The sequence below is a fragment of the Nicotiana tomentosiformis genome, chromosome 6 (assembly GCF_000390325.3).
Source record: "Nicotiana tomentosiformis chromosome 6, ASM39032v3, whole genome shotgun sequence".
NCBI lineage: Eukaryota > Viridiplantae > Streptophyta > Magnoliopsida > Solanales > Solanaceae > Nicotiana > Nicotiana tomentosiformis.
In genome coordinates, this window is record NC_090817.1 from 138,021,005 (window position 1) to 138,038,106 (window position 17,102).

Sequence of the window (17,102 nt, forward strand, 5' to 3'; positions counted from 1 at the left end):
GTGAGTAATTAATATCTATATCTTCAACTCACATATGGCGACAGTTTGAACTTTCTTTTCTGAACCCACAGTTTATTTCCCTGCCTTCTTTTGTATACATACATAAGCATAATCAATTTCAGCAAGAATATGCAACAATCTATACCTCAAATCCTCAATTCTAAGTAAGTTGGATCGGCATCATCGGCTGTATGAATCTTCATTGTTCATGTCATTGCATTTAAGTCCGTCTGAATATATCTAAATATATATTGTGAGGATATCATCATAAATTGATTAATTTTATGTTTGTAGTTGTCAACCTATCGCAATTCTCATCCTTTATCCGGACTTGGGACTGGCACTGCGAGCAAGCATATCTAAACATTTTCAAATAACCAAAATACTCTCAGAAGACTGTCTTCAATTCTGGGGAAAGTTAACTAACATAACAAGTTTTAATTCACAGTAGTTTCCAGGACCTGGTTCAAGTAAGAACAATGCTTTGTTGCTTTTTCAATACCCAATGGAGGGTTCCAAAATGTTAGGTGGTTTAGCTGCTCACTATAACATACAACAACAACAACATACCTAGTATTATCTCAAACCGTGAGATTTGGGAAGGATAGTATGTACGCAGACCTTACCCTACCTTGTGAAGATAGAGGCTGCTCATTATAATGTAAGAACAAATAAGTAAGGATCAGCTTTTTGACCGCTATAGTTGCAGCCAGCTACAGTACTTTTCCAGGCTCCAACTCCCCGAAAACCTTTTCTGGACTTATATAAGTTAGCTTCTCTGTCTAAAATAGCAGCCCGGTGCACTAAGCTCCCGCTATGCACGAGGTCTGGGGAAGGGCCGGACCACAAAGGTCTATTGTACGCAGCCTTACCCTGCATTTCTTCAATAGGTTGTTTTTACGGCTCGAACTCGTGACCTCCTGGTCACATGGCAATAACTTTACCAGTTAAGCCAAAACTCCGCTCAACAACTTTAGCTTCTCTGTCTATGGAGTTATATTCTTTCCTCCAAATTATATTGCTGCATGCTATCTCACTGCAAAATGAGTGTGGTCCTCTCTGTATGTACTAAGTGGAAAGGCTTTTAAGAACTTGTATGGTTGGTCCCTCCTCTACAAGTGTAGCTGTTCTACTATCAATTATCTCATCCACCTAATGAACTACAACATCATGCACCACAAACTTAATTTGGCTTTCCACTTGCTACAGTTTTATATAATTAGTTTTGAGTTTGATCTAAAACAATATAAAGAAATTTTTACAATATTAAGTGATTCAAAAGATACTTATAGGTAACCCTCCGTAAAACAAGCTAGTGAAATTTGTAATCTTGAAATAAGATATTATTTTACAATAGATGAAAATGTATATATTTGTTGAACTGTCAGTGTACATAAGTTAAACTCGTCGATTTTTCTTTCTGGCATTAAATTATAAAGCTAGTGAAATTTGTAATTTTGAAATAAGACATTATTTTACAACGGTTGAAAGTGTAAACATTCTTTGAACTGTATGTGTATATAAGTTGAACTTGTCGGTTTTTCTTTCTGACATTAGATTAATAATTGTTTTATAGTAGCTATAACTATTCATGCCATTTATCTCAATTAGTGGAATTACTACAACAAATAGCAGAAACAACTTTTAATCCCTTTAAAGAGGACAGAGATGCAATAAAAACCTAGTTGATTAGATACTAACTTTTCACTAGCTAGTTGGAAAAAAAGAAGAGAAAAGCAATAACTCCTTTTTCTTTTTCCAACTCTAGGGTGGTCCTTTTGAGGTTAACACCCTATACCTTACTTATGTAGCATCATAATTAACAGTATTTAACCAGCAAACTAACTACTTCTTCATTATGCAAAAATTGTTCTTTGTGTAGTCTAAACTTGTTTAAATTCCTATTAATACGTTACGTATTATCTTGAATCGATAACACGTGGCTACAAATTCGCCATACCTTTTTCTTCATAGTAAGATTCTATTACATTTCTCCTTTTCTAAAACTTTAACTTATCCTATAATATAAGTTTATTCTTTGCACATGAGTTAGGTTTCTCGTCAAAATTGCTTTAGTCACTCATCTTGATACAAGGCAGGAGGAACAAGAGGAAATTAAAGAGAAAAAATTGATTTTTTTTTAAGAAGAAGGAGGGATTATTACTTCACGAGCCAATACTAATAATCGAAAGGCGGTAATAACCATTGTACATCTCAGGGAAGAATCTTTTCTTCTCCAACTATATATTGGTAAGTGATCAAACCAAGATTTTGTTTACCCTAATTATCTACTGAGGTTCAATTTTATGGATGGAAAATTCAAGTTGCATAAACATCAAGTCCTACCTAATTGTCTTCACAGTAAGCTTCTAGAATTGTTAACAAGAAATCTCACACTAATAAATTTCTCTTGATTAATTACCTCTTTTGTTACATTTTTGTTGAATCATAACTTGCAATATGTTAAAGAATCATCATAGCAAATCAAGACTTCTTCATTTAGTTTTCTCAATCTTCTTGTGGGAAAGAGTAGCTAGATCTTTTTTTAAATCCTCATCAAACAAATTAAAATCTTTACTACATCTAATTGAACCTACTTTAATTTCTTCATCTTTCTATTTTGTTGGTTTTCTGTAGATCATCAGTAATGACAAAAACAAGTTGATGATGAATCCAAGTGGAAACAAATCTCAGGCTAATAAGCAAGAAGCAGATCATGATCATGACACCAATAAGAGTAAAATCTCAAGGACTCCATCATCAAGTTCAAGGCAGTCATGGGCAGGCTTTAAAAATCCAAGAATTGTGCGCGTTTCGCGTTCATTTGGAGGGAAAGATAGGCATAGTAAGGTTTGCACTGTAAGGGGATTAAGAGACAGAAGAATTAGACTTTCAGTGCCTACTGCAATTCACTTGTATAATCTTCAAGATAGACTTGGGCTCAGCCAACCTAGCAAAGTTATAGACTGGTTACTTGATGCTACTAAACATGAAATTGATAAACTTCCACCTTTGCAAATGCCACCACCATCTCTTTCTCACTTCTTCAATAATACAAATACATATATGAGAGATGGATCAAATCAAGAATTGTTGTCTATCAATGAATCTGGGGCTAAAATAGGTGACCATTTAATGAGAGAAGCAGCATTTGGAAAAGACAAGTGGATTGCCTCAAATGAGCAAGAAAATCAGGATGGTACTAATATTGGAAGTTATGTTCCACTACTTTCATCTCAAAACATTTCTTCTTTACCTGCAGGCATGTTAAATAGCAATATGCCCTTCAATAATAACTACCATAACTTGTCTTTAGCTCTATTTGGAAATAATAACCATACCTTTTCATCACAAACAGAAGATAATCTTCCTATATCAGTAGCATCATCCAATTATATGTCTTTTCCTTCAGGCTCTCATCAATTATATTTCTGTCCAACTGCTACAACATTGTCATCTCTTGTTCCAGCTCCATTTATGAGTACCACTAATTCACAGCTCAACCACTTCCATTTTTTAAACTCAAGTACTACTAATTCACAACATGTCCTTCCAAATCCGCTCGCGCCAACTCTTCAGTTAATCAGTCCCCCTGTGAAAACTTCCAAGACGAATGACCATCCTAATGGGATTAACTCACAAGATAATGGTGATCTTGACAACCAGTAATTACCACATAAAGAAGGCAGTGGTTCTTAATTAGCATATGGATTAGAAGAAATTGCCACATGGAAGTTGCTCTATCTTGGGACTTAAGGTAGAAAGCTTCAACTATATATATGCCTTGAAAAGCCTCATTCTACACCTTGTCCCGGATACAGCAAATATAAATTTGCTACATTCTTGCTTCTTTACAGATATACAGCATTTAGCAAGGTACATTCTGTCTCTTTTATGTTTATAAATTTTTTTATCTCTTTAACTACGGAAAATAATATGGATATTGGACTAATTGTTCTACTACCACTATACGTGGTAATTCTTTATTTTTTTTTTACTTTTTATTTAACGACCTAATGTGTAAACCAACCAAGTTACCGTTGCACCATAAGGCAAAGCTACGTCAACATAAAACACTAGTATATCTTGCAGGGGCGAATGCAGCATTAAGGTATTGGGTTTATCTGAATTTACAATATTTTTATTTGGAGCATAATTTATTCTAAAAATCTATTATAAATGCATTAGATAGTAGATATGGACCTATAACATTAAAAATAAAATGGGTTCGGTCATAAGGATTTTAAGATCGCATAAATCATAAAGCTGAAATCTTGCACTTCTCCAAGTGAGGTTAGGGGTTGATGCCCTTTCATGTGTTTTTATTAAGTACTTTTGTCTTCTTCTTTTTTGCTTTCTTTCTTTGGTTTATTTTTTCTAATTTCTAAGTCTAACACATTAAAATTTATTCTCCTTTTCTCATCGTAAGATTTTAAATAATAAAATTAAATGTATATTAAAACTAGTAGTAGTTGATCGAGGATATAGCAAATTGTCCATCGGTTCAATTGATCCCAAAGTTTCTGGCATATAGTATAGATAAATATGTACAAAAGCTAATACGTCAAATAGTTAGAACCTAATGGTTGAACGTTAGCCCGTTAAATTTATATTTTGGATCCACCTCTTCATATAGTGCAACCATCTTCTCGAAATGCTAGATCCGCCTCTACGTGACACGTGGAACCATTATATCATACGACACTTTGAGCTTGAGCATACACATATACATTAAATTATTTTTGGAAAATATACTAATATTATTTTACATGATTGAAAGAGAGGAGCATAAGTTCACGCATACATTATTGTTACTTGAGACATTTTCAAGTCCATCACACTATACTTCAGTACAAATTTAACTCATAAATCTTAAGTTTTTTGGTAATAACTGTGAAATATTACCATTAACAAACCAAATGATTCTTTACAACCCGTTGGAGCGATCAGTACTATAACCACCTCCTATGAAGGTTGTTACACTCTCTGAATCTCCGAAAAAACAAAAGACCACTATTTACAAATCCTTTGTATCACACTGTGACATTTCCTAGCTCTCTTTATATTCCCTATCCAGTCTATCCTTTCCCTAATCTCTCTTTGTATCTGCCCTATTACAAAATCTGTATTTACATCTATGTTTCGAAATATTTTCCAGTTTCTTGCTTTCCAGGTATAGTATATAGTTGCTCCCACAATTGCAACAACTATCTCCTTCTTGAACTGCTTCTATCTACTTCTCTTAATCCATCGTAAGCTAGTTGTTGGATCTTCCTATGCTAGTTGAATCCCCGCCCATTTTGTTATAGCATTCTTTACCACTTTGATCCAACTACATGTGGTAAATAGGTGAAGCTGCTTTTCCTTAGTATCCTCTGTGCTTAGGCTACATTTGTCATCATGAATAGGCACTTGTATTCTCTGCAATCTTTCCTTTGTTAACAACCTCTCTTGATATGCCAACCATTGAATTACTCTTTGTTTAGGCAGCATAATAGTACTCCACACCAGATTTACAACATTCATTTTTGTAGGACTCCCTAGTATAGTTAGATAGCTTCTGCTTACAGAGTATTCACCTTTAGTAGTCATGACATACTCTCCATTATGATACCATTGCTTCATCGTATCCTTAAGGGCATTTATTTTTTTCAGTACCAGCTACAATCCTGTGGTGGAGTGTGATTCCAGAAATCTCCATTTGTCTTCATATACACTTCATTTACCCATTTCACCCATAACACATCTTTCTTCACAGCCACTTGCCAAAACAGTTTGCCCACAGATGCTATATTCCATTCGCTGCAGCTTTTAATATTTAGTCCCCCATATTTCTTAGGCACACACACTTTGTCCCAAGCAACTAATGTCATTTTCCTTTTCTCCTCATTGCCCCCATAGGTAATCTATGCATTTCCTGTCTAACTCGTTCAATACACTTTGATGTAAGATGAAGACTGCACCCCAGAAATTGTATATAGAGAACAATATTACATTGATCACTTGTAGTCTACCAGCATAGGAAAGATTCTTTGCATAGGCTTGCTTTATTTTTTCGGTTATCTTTTCCATCAATTGAAAGCACTCTATTTTATTCCACTTCTTAGATGAAAGGGGCAATCCTAAGTATGTGATAGGCAGTGTTCCTTTAGAGAATCCTATATACTGCAAGATCCTAGCATGTTCATCCTCTTCCATACCAGCTAGAAAGATGTTTGACTTCTCTAAGTTTGCCATCAAGTCTGTCACAACAATAAAGTGGTTTAGTGCTTCCATAACTCTCGTTATAGATGCTAAATTTCCTTTGCAAAAGACCATCAAGTCATCTGCAAAAATCAGGTGTGTCAACTTGGTAGCCTTGCACATAGGGTGATATCTGAAGTCCGGCAGATCACTCATTATTTTCAGCACTCGAGTGAGATATTTCATAACCAATACAAACAAAAGTGGTGATAGAGGATCGCCTTGCCTCAGCCCTCTTCTCCCTTCAAAGAAGCCAAATCCTTCCTCATTAACCTTCAATGTGAATTTTGTAGAGGTTACACAAGTCATGATCAACTGAGTCACTGATCAAGGGAATCCAAATCCATTCAAAGCTTCTTCAATGAAATCCCAACTCACCATATCATATGCTTTCCTCAAATCAATCCTCATAAGACACCTAGATGATGTCTTTCTGTTGTAGTGTCTTAAGAGGTCATGGCATATAAGCACATTGTGAATGAGTGATCTACCCTCAACAAATGCTGCCTGATTCTTATCCACAATCAGTGGAAGTATGTCCTTAAGTCTTGCACATATCATTTTAGATATGCATTTGTAAAGGACATTGCAATAAGATATGAGTCTAAATTGGCTTGCATTCTGTGGAATCTTCACCTTAGGTATTAGTGTAATTACAATTGAGTTGATCTGTTTTAGCAGCTTACCATTCTCAAAATATTCCAGTACAGCTCCTATTACCTCCTCTCCTACCACATTCCAAGCATCTTGGAAGAATCCACTTCCAAAGCCATCTGGCCCTGGACTCTTATTTCTATCAATACCAAACATTGCCTCATTTACATCCTTGTCTGTATAAGGTCTTAATAATTTTAACTGATCCTCTACAGATAAAACATATCCATTCTTTATAAAACTTCTAAATGCATTAGTTCTTTCCTTTTCTTTTTTCCCTAGTAAGTCTATGTAGAAGTCTACTAGTATTTGAGCAATATCTTCCGGTCTGACTGTAGCCTGCCATATTTTCCCCTCAACTGAATAATAGCTTGTTACAGCTTCCTATGTTTAATTATAAAGAATAAATACCTTGTGTTATCATCTCCCAATTTTATCCACGTGGCCTTACTCCTTTGTTGCAGGAAGAGTTCAGCCAAGTAAGATGATCTTCTGAATTTCTGATGTGCCTCTTTTTCCTCCTGTTGCAGTTGTTTTTTGTTATGTGGATCCTTCTATAGTGTCTGCTGAACTTGTATAAGAATTTGTCTATCATCTTCCACTCCAGTAAGTATATTTCTGAAATGTTGACCATTTATCGTCCTCAGATCACTCTTCAATAGTTTCATCTTCCTCACTACCCTCATCATTTGACATCTTTCTATGCTCAAGTTCCATCCAGCTTTCAACCTTTCCAGAAATAAAGGGTGACTAGACCACACATTACAATATTTGAATGGCTTCCTTTCTTTCTTTGGGGAGTTCAGCAAAGATAGCTTCATTGGACTATGATCACTGATCCCCTCAGGTAGGAAAGTAGTACTAAAATCAGGCATACTATCCAGCCATTCCGAGTTCACAAATACCTAGCCGATTTTTGAGAAAATTCTGCTTCCACCATGTTTACATGTATACCTGCTCCCCTGTTTTGGCAATTCAAGGATTCCATAGTTCTCCACACATTCATGAAATTCCTTAACTTCAGCCATACTAACTGGATTGCCCCAAATTCGATCATCCATGTGCAATACAACATTAAAGTCTCCCATTATAATTCATGGTTGACTAATATTTACACCCGCTGTTTCTAAATAATTCTACAAAGGTCTTCTTTCCTCTTTGGTGTTGAAAGCATATACCACTGTTAGAATCATTATTTTTTGTAGTGATCTATAAACCACTTCACATGTAATTGCCTGTTCCATACCACTTACCATTCTTATCTAAAAGTAGTTTGTCCTTCAAACTAACCATATTCTTCCATTTTGATGATAGTCTAAATTAGTTATAGACCCCCATCCTTCAAACAATTTGTTGACAACTTGCTCAATCTTGCTTCCTTTTATTTTGGTCTCCACTAGACTTGCCAAACCAATTCTTTCTCTACTACAAAGGAGTTTTACTTCCTTTTGTTTGTTAGGGGTATTGAGGCCCCTAACATTCCTGTATAAAATATTATCCATGTCCTGAGAGAGGTAAGTTAGTACCTCCCCCTTTCCTAGATGGGCTCCTAGGTAACACTGTACTAGCCTCTGGCTTGTCCAATATCTGGAATGAATTATGTTGACCTCCTTCCTGCTCATGATATTTTGGTGGATGTTTGACAGTGTTCAATGGTGTCACCCAAGTTGTTCTTCCTGAGTTCTGGTAGTTCTTTATATTGCTTCGAGTTCCTTCTGTTCCCCCTGTACTCTTCTGTGTATTTCCTTTTTCCTCTTCCTTCTTTCCATTTGTTGGTCTTTGCCTATATTTAGTTGCTGGGATTACATCTTCTTTTATCTACCTTTTTTCTTTTTGATGTTTTGGGGTAGCTGGCTCGTCATTTTTCCTTTTCCTGCATTCCTCCTCTGAGTACCCATATTTATGGCAACAAGCACACAAGGTAGGTTTCCAATCATATTATACCTTTTTCTCAATCAGATTCCATTTCTCATTTCTGAAAATTACTTTATCCGGTAGACTTGAATCTACTTCCACTTCAATCAATAATCTTGTGAAATTCAACCCCATCTTTTTCTCTGTGTTATGGTCCACCATTATAGGTTTTCCAATGAGACTCCCTATTTTACTCAGGCCCTTAGGACTCCAGTATTTGAAGTCCAATCCTAGCAATTTCACCCAAATAGGGACTGTGTATAGTGCTTCCCTTGTGAATTCCATATCTGGCTCCCAAGCTTTTACGATCAATGGTTTGTTGTCAAAATGATATATCACTCCTTGGATCACATCATTTTTACCAATAGCAGTATCAAACCGAACCAATATTATGCCATTTTTCAACATAGAGACCTTATTTATTCCATGTTTTCCCCAACTCCTCTGAATATAGCCATTCAATATAGAAAATGGTGGGTAAGCTCCTAACATGTAGCATACTATTGCATTTTTCCAATATGCTATTTCTCTTATCACTCCAAGAGCAAGGTGTGGAGTTCTTGGAGGGAGGGAGTCGAGGGTCTATCGGAAACAACCTCTCTACCCTAGGGTAAGGGTAAGGTTTGCGTACATACTACCCTCCCTAGACCCACTAGTGGGATTATACTGGGTTGTTATTGTTGTTGTTGTTATTGTTGTTGTGCTATTTCTGTGCTTATATCTTCTAGTTCAATTTTACATATGGATGACTCACCATGTTTGTCCGGTGAGACGAATTCTAGCTTGAACCCAGCGTTCGACACCTTTGCTATATCAAAGTTGTCCCAAATCGATGCCTTCGTCTCCAAATCTGCTGATGCTTCCACCTCGTCTGCCCATGATAGTTTACTCTCACTTTCCGATGCTTGTGATTCCTTCCTCCACTCTAATTGCTCAATTGTATCCTCAATTTCCATAGTTTTCCCTAGCTCTGTTTCAATGGTCTTTGCCGGTACATCCTCTCGATTGCCGGTAATTGCTGGTATTCCTTTCGATTTCTGCTATCCAGCTCCACTTGCGGCAGATTCCTGAGCTTCAATTGCCTTCTGCGAAGGGATTCTCATTCTCTTTCCCCCCATGGACGCGCATGTTAGTTATAATGCGCCGAGAGAAAACGAGCCTTTTCTTCCTGAGAGCACGTTATTATTATAAATCTTAAGTTGCAAAGCAGTGGCGTGAACAAAATGCCATTAGTTAGTTTTCCCTTGCCATCTCATCAAGAGGAGTGAAACAAGGAACAACAGATAAAATGCGGCATAACTCCACGGACACAACTAAAGAGTCTGCACATTTGGAGACAGCAAGTACCGCCACTCCCAATTTTTCAGAACGCAAAGGAGCAATCACAAAACAATTTCCATTATATAGGTCAACCAAAACTGGAGTTCTATGATAACTCATCATAAAAGGTTCAAATTCCTCACTAAGTTTCCATACAAAGTTCTCTTCAAGACTTGTTGATTTAAACCATCTTTGCTTGGAAAAATCGTATCCATACAAGCGCAGGTCACAAGGGGTAAACCAATACAATATTGAGTTGCTTAGCCTTGCATTTGTCGCCACATACATTATTAGTTGGTCAAATTCATCATCATCAAGCCCATCAAACCCATTAGGGATGTCATAGCAGCTTGGCCGTTCTCCAATATTAAAGTGGGGATGAACTTCAAATTTGAAATCATCCTCACGTACATTGTAAAATAGCAAATGGCCCGTCAGAATCTAAGTAACATATAACGATCGTTTCTCCTTCCTTATTTTTCATAAGGGCCGTAGAACTATTAGTAAAAATAGCAAAATCCTAGATATTCAATGCACACAGATCCCAAGTTTGGGTGTCAACGTCGTAAACTTCTCCACAGAACCTCCCTTAATCCTCGTCGGCTACATCTAAATTTTTTTTGCTTCCGAGAACATAGATCTTCCTATCGAGGGCGAAAACACAGACTTCGTGCTTACGAAGTTTCTTAGAAGAAGATACGACTTCCCAAGAGGAGGGATTTGGGCTTGTGATTTTGTGCCTATATAATTCCATAGAGGAATAGGCGATTTTGTGCCGCCTATACAATTCGGTAGAGGAGTATGCTTTACAATGTTTGATTCCGCCAGCCCAGTAGATGTGTTCACCCATAACGGCCCAGCTTCCTTAGTTTTCGAAGGCAATTTCGGCAACCGGAGAAAGTTGCTCAGGCAAGGACTGTAAATCAATACAATACCACAAATCCTCGTGACCATAACCATGGACATTTATCAAAGGCTGCGGTTGCCTCAGTTTCGTGGCCATTGAAGTTGAAGTACTGAGCTACAAAAAAAAAAAACGTACTCCTATGGCTTTTACGTCTAGGGTTTTGGAATTTGCGTGAATTGCAAAGAAATTGAAACAACCTACTCTTTAGGTCTAGGGTGTATTGTTTTAGGGTTTTTTAGGTCAAGGGCTTTAGAATGGGCGGCGTCTATACGTGGTAAATATGATACTTACTCAAGTTTGTAGATTCTTTATTTATTTACTTTCTTTCTTTTTTTTCATCTGTTTTTGAATAAAGCATGAAAAAGGTATTGCCACATATCAGCAAAATGGGAAATGAGTTAGTTTGTAGGTAAACCTTACTTTGAAAAGCTAGAAAATGGTGTCCTAAAGAAGGTGGAAATTAAAATAGTAGAAACTAAAAAAAAAAAGTTTGGACGGAACAAATCCTAATATATATTTCCTTTTCTTGTTTACCATTTGTTCAAAAAATTTGAGTTTCATAGGGAGCAATGCTTCTATCATGATTTGCCGCGCCTTTTCTCTATGTCATTTTCCCAAGCAAACTATTTATATAATCAAATCACTTATAATGCTATAAGGTAATTACGGACAAATTTCTATCATATTAATTAATCAATTACCTAGTAAAATTAGCAACAACTGACGTACAATCTCATTCCCTGATAGCTATCTACATAGATTCTTCTTTATGTGACAGAGGGTGAAAGGGAAATAAGATAAGCTATGGTTATTGCACTTGCACTCAATTATCAGCATGTCACTAGATCCAAGAAATTAAAGTTTAAAGGAATGGTCACAGCAGTTGAAACCTATTAAATTGGGCCTGAAGATGCACTTTTTATAAAGCAGCGAAGGGTTTCTGTGGTCCTCATAGAAGAATAAAGAAAAGAACTTAACCAAAAGAAAAAAAATTAATAATATATATATATATATATATATATATATATATATATATATTCTAATTTCGGAAGTTTTAAGTTAGAGAATTGGCTAAGGTTTAACTTTTGAGTAGATGACCTCAGAATAGGGATTTGAGGGTTTTAATAGGTTCGTATGATGATTTCGGACTTGGGCGTATGTTTGGGTTGAGTATCGGATCACCCGGGAGCATTTCGGCGCTTGTTATGGAAGGTTGGTATTTTAAAGGTTTAAGAATTTCATAAGTTTGGTTTGAAGTGGATTTTGATGTTATCGATATCCGTTTGGGGTTCCGAGTTTTGGAATAGTTTCGTTATATCATTTATGACTCATGTGTGAAATTTGAAGTCATTCTGGACTGATTTGATACGTTTCGGCACAAGATATAGAATTTGGAAATTTAAAAATTTATAAGTTTGATTCGAGGCGCGATTCATGATTTTGATATTGTTTGACGTGGTTTAAGGCTTCGACTAAGTTCGTATTATATTTTGGGACGTGTTGGTATATTTGGTCAAGGTCCCAGAGGCCTCGGATGGATTACGGATAGTTAACGGATCGGATTTTAGACTTAAGGAAAAACTGGAGGATTCTGGTTGTTGGTGCAACTGCTTCTGCGGAAGCTTCATCGTAGAAGCGGCCTCCATAAGCGAGGTAGTGGATCGTAGACGCGGCTAGAAGGGTGCTGGGAAGAGGCCGCATGTGCGAAGGAATTTCCGCACTTACGTGACCGTAGAAGCGGCCCAGGGGTCGCAAAAGCGGTATGGAGTGAGGCAGGCTGGAGGCACAGGTGCGAGGTTTGTGCCGCACCTGCGAGACTGCAGAAGTGGATTCTTGGTTGCATGTGAGACTCCGCAGAAACGGAGTCTGGTCCACTGATGCGAAGACAGGGGGGTTGAAGGGGGACTGCAGAAGCGATATTTTGGCCGTACCTGCGAAACCGCAGAAACGGTCAAGTGGCCGTAGGTGCGAGAGGTCGTTGGACATTGTGTTCTTTTAAGAACGGGATTTGTCCTATTTTCTTCCATTTTCACTTGGTTGGGGCGATTTTTGGAGAGCTTCAAGGGGAGATTTTCATCAAGCAACACAAAATAAGTGATTCCCACCTATTACAAGTTAAATACATGATTTGTATATGGATTTAAAAATAGAAATTAGTAGGAATATGGGATTTTGGTAGAAAACCTAGAATTTGGTATTTATTATTTTGACCACGAAATTGAACATGGAATTTGGAATAAGTTATATATTTTAGTTCGTGGTGTTATAGGTAAAGTATATCTTCGAATAATTTTGAAATTCGGGCACGTGGGCCCGAGGGTTGTCTTTGTTGGCTTTTGAGCAGAGTTGGGAATCATTTTCAATTGTTAAATTATACGTATTGGGGTACATTTTGATTGGGTTGCACGTTGTTTGACTATTTTTGAAGAGACGGGCATCGATTTGAGGTGTTTGAGAGGTGTTGGAGCCAATTATGGAACTTTGGAGCGAGGTAAGTCTCATGTCTAACCTTGTGAGGGGGAAACTACCTCCTAGGTGATATTTATTGTTATGTGCAACTAGTTGTGGGTGCTACATACGCACGAGGTAACGAGAGTCCGTACGTAGCTACAACATGTTTATGTTCGGGTAGACTTAGGATTTAATCATCTAATATTTGAAATATGTGAACTCATTATGCCGACTTAATTAATTGAAGTTATAAATGAAATTAATTTAGAAATAAATATATGTATACTAGGCCAAGCCTTAACACTTTGAGTTGTGGGCGAGTTATTTGAGAAACGGTAAAGATTATATCCATTATGTACTCATGTACGGTATTGTAAACATGTGTCTCGTAATTCGGTAACTTCCTTCCTTTTCCTGTGGAGCGGGTCGAATGCATCGACAGTATATAGGTGCATCTATGGTTCGTGCCGCTCGACCCTGGACAGTGTACACATTATTCTGGATCGGGCCGAACGACCTCGACAGAATCGTGCGTTATATCGCTAGTAGTCCGAATATTCACGAGCTAATCTCTCCGAGTATGCCCGGCATTTTATATGGTACTCCGTATTTATTTGATGATGACACTTGACATTTTTCTGAGCTATTAAGGTAGAATACAAGATTTAGAAATTCATGCTTTGAAAGAAAAAATTGGAAGATTATGTAACTTACAAATTTACCCCATCATTTCCGTATCCTCATAGTTGCTTATGTTTTATTACATTATTTTATTGAACCTTTAGTAAGTGTCGATGTCGATCCCTCATCACTACTTCTCCGGGGTTAGGCTAGATACTTACTGGGTACGCGTTGATTTACGTACTCATGCTGCACTTCTGCACTAAATGTGTAGGATCTGACAGGTTCATTTGACGATCACCTTGGCGTGTAGGCGCACCTGTTGAAGAGACTATATGTGAGCTGCATTCCAGGCTACGCATCGTAGTCCACCAAGTCTCCATTGTACTATTTATTTTATTCTGTCTTATTACATTCGGGATAAGTGATGTATTATTATTGTACTCCTTAGAAATTTCTCATGCACTTGTGACACCAGGTTTTGGGGGTTCCTACTAGTTGTTCGTTATTGTAGTTCATGCGATTATCATCCTTTTACCCTATAAATTCCATTTTATACTATTTAAGTAATGGAGATTATGATTTTGAAAGTAATAAAATGAGTAAATAAATTGATAAATCAACGTTGGCTTGCCTGACGGCAGCGTTAGGTGCCATTACGACCTATAGTGGATTTTGGGTCGCGACAGCTTGGTATCAGAGCCTTAGGTTTACTTGGGTCTCACGAGTCATGAGCAAGTCTAGTAGAGTATTGTGGATCGGTACAGAGACTTCTGTACTTATCTTCGAGAGGCTACAGGGCTGTTAGGAACACTTCCCTTCTCGATTTCCTCATCGTGCGGTTTGATTCCATTGAGGCTTGTGCCTTTATTTCCTTCCTACTCAATTTTATGCGGCGTGAAACGTTTGTTATCAATTGGACGTTGAGTAGTTGTATTGGTACTGAAGACGTGGTGCAAGATATTTTTCCCTGCGTGTTTGGGAAGACTATTATCGTCGTCTTGCGGAAGGGTGTTCTATCGTTTTAATTCAGTTTCTGCACTTCCTATGGTTTTGAGGCTATGCACGGATTGCTATAATATTCATGAGTTGTTATCGCCCTGCATTGGTGTAATGGTAGAGTGCCCATTTATGGATCGCGATAGTGAATGGCTCGACATGAGGATTTCTCAGTGCATGATTTAGAGGTTCAACATTTAATTCCAGTGGAGGAAAGGTAATCGAACTATAGATGTCCAGGTTTGGTTGATGAAGTGACGAGACTTGGTATTTTTGAGCGTGGTGGAATTCTCATTGTGATGTGGTATCGTCGTCCTTGTTGGGAATGCGTTAAGGTTCGCCAGTGTTATGGTCTTCTTTGATTTTTGCCTTCGGGGCAGGGTGTTGTGAAATGGTGCTTAAGAAGCGGTTGTCATAGATAGTGGTGTGTAGCAGTTTCAAATCGAATTGGTAATTCTAATGTTGATGGCTCGAGAAAGATGATCTTCTAGGAGGTTTAGAGTTGGTAGCAATTCATTAGTTCCGGTGCTATAGGTATGGATTTGATTTGAGGCAAAATTTGGGCAGCGAAGTATGAGGAAGGACATGGCGGGAGGTGTCTCGCGGTGGATGAATTACTAGCAGGTCAAGTATGAGAAGCGAAGGCCGAGAAGTTTCTTAAAGGAGATGGTTTGACCGAAGTGGGAGTGGCAGAGTAGCATATGGATTTTGTGGTAGGATAGCCACGTACCTTGAGGAAGATTAGAGCGACTTGGGAGGCATGGTGGGAGTGACTAGGTCTGTAGATTATAATTGAAACGGTGGTTACTATACGGAGAAAGATTGAATATAGCAGAGAGGAGTTTGCTTGAAATAAAGAGGGGTGTGAAGATTTGATTATACTTACGGATGCAACATAGCCTTGAGTTAAAAGGTATTGTTGAACTTTTAGTTGATGTCAGCGGGGAAGGAACAGACTTGTACAGCTGGTGGACGAGCATGGGTTCAGGAGAGTTTACTAATTTCGTGGTAGTGGTACCCAGTGCAACACCGTTAGAAGATGTCTGCATGGAATTCCATAGGTAGGTTATCTCCTATGAGCAGGTTAGCGGTTACGTAATGTTGACGAAGCTTCTGCGAAGAATACTACTTGCTACCTGGTAGGAGGTCGAATATGTGATTGTGACTGATGATTTAGAATGTTCATGAAAAGCTTAACAAAAGACTTCGAGAAATTTGATGGGTTAATGGTACGAGATCATGGTAAATGATAAGGAGGAATCGTTGTGGGCTCTACATTATGTGATGGTAGCTTAAAGCTAAGTGGGGGAGCCCTACTGTCTACGATTGGATCGCATGGTTGTCTGCTTGTGCGGTTTTTGGTTATCGATGTGTTGGTGGATTATTTATGACTAAGAAAAGAAAATATCGGGAGTGATTCGAGCAAGGAACTTGTCGAATGTGTGTTATATGTTGCCTTATCAGTTCATGTTCAGGTTTTGGGAAGACTCCGAGTTTATGCTCCTTATGGATGTAATGTACAAGGAAAAGAATTTAGCTGGTTGCTTCTTTGAGAGTGTGTCCATGTGCTAGTAGAGCGTTGAAGTTTGGTTATATTCGGTACTAGGTCAGAGTGGTTGACTCTCAACAACAGTCCTAGTGGGCTCAAGAATTTAAGTGCAGTGACTAAGGACTTGGAATGTTGTATGTTATCATCGGGTATGCGGTGCAGTATCAGAGAAAAGGGAGAAATAGCTTCGGATTCGTGGAAGGGCTTGCAAAATGGGTGTATTAGTTGGAGATGCTATTGTGCGCTTAAGAAAGGTATGGGATGATTTATGGGTATTGAGACGATGTGGTCTTGCGATTCGGGTCACTCGGGATGAGTGCAGATTGAGTTCGTTATGTTTTGAATGGAGCTATTATATTTCTAAGTCGGGTCAAGAGTAAATTGAAAGAAGTTAGGTCGGTTAGTAACAGTTGAGTCGGCTTGATTGTGGCAATGATCAGTTCT

The 17,102-nt window shown here is 37.8% G+C and overlaps 1 protein-coding gene across 2 annotated transcripts; it reads left to right on the forward strand.

The window, feature by feature from the left end:
• The first annotated feature begins 1,997 nt into the window (after window positions 1–1,997).
• LOC104090198 (transcription factor TCP17-like) lies at window positions 1,998–14,671 on the forward strand. Of its 2 annotated transcripts, XR_004505493.2 has the most exons (3): window positions 1,998–2,250; window positions 2,638–3,876; window positions 14,385–14,671. XR_004505493.2 is itself a non-coding variant. In XM_009595252.4 (2 exons), exon 2 carries the CDS (start codon window positions 2,665–2,667, stop codon window positions 3,667–3,669), a length of 1,005 nt encoding a protein of 334 aa, XP_009593547.1. In that variant the 5' UTR covers window positions 1,998–2,250; window positions 2,638–2,664; the 3' UTR covers window positions 3,670–3,952. The 2 variants fall into 2 exon arrangements, 1 of the variants encoding a protein (XP_009593547.1); XM_009595252.4 differs by lacking the exon at window positions 14,385–14,671 and having other exon boundaries at window positions 2,638–3,952.
• Window positions 14,672–17,102: the final 2,431 nt, after the last annotated feature.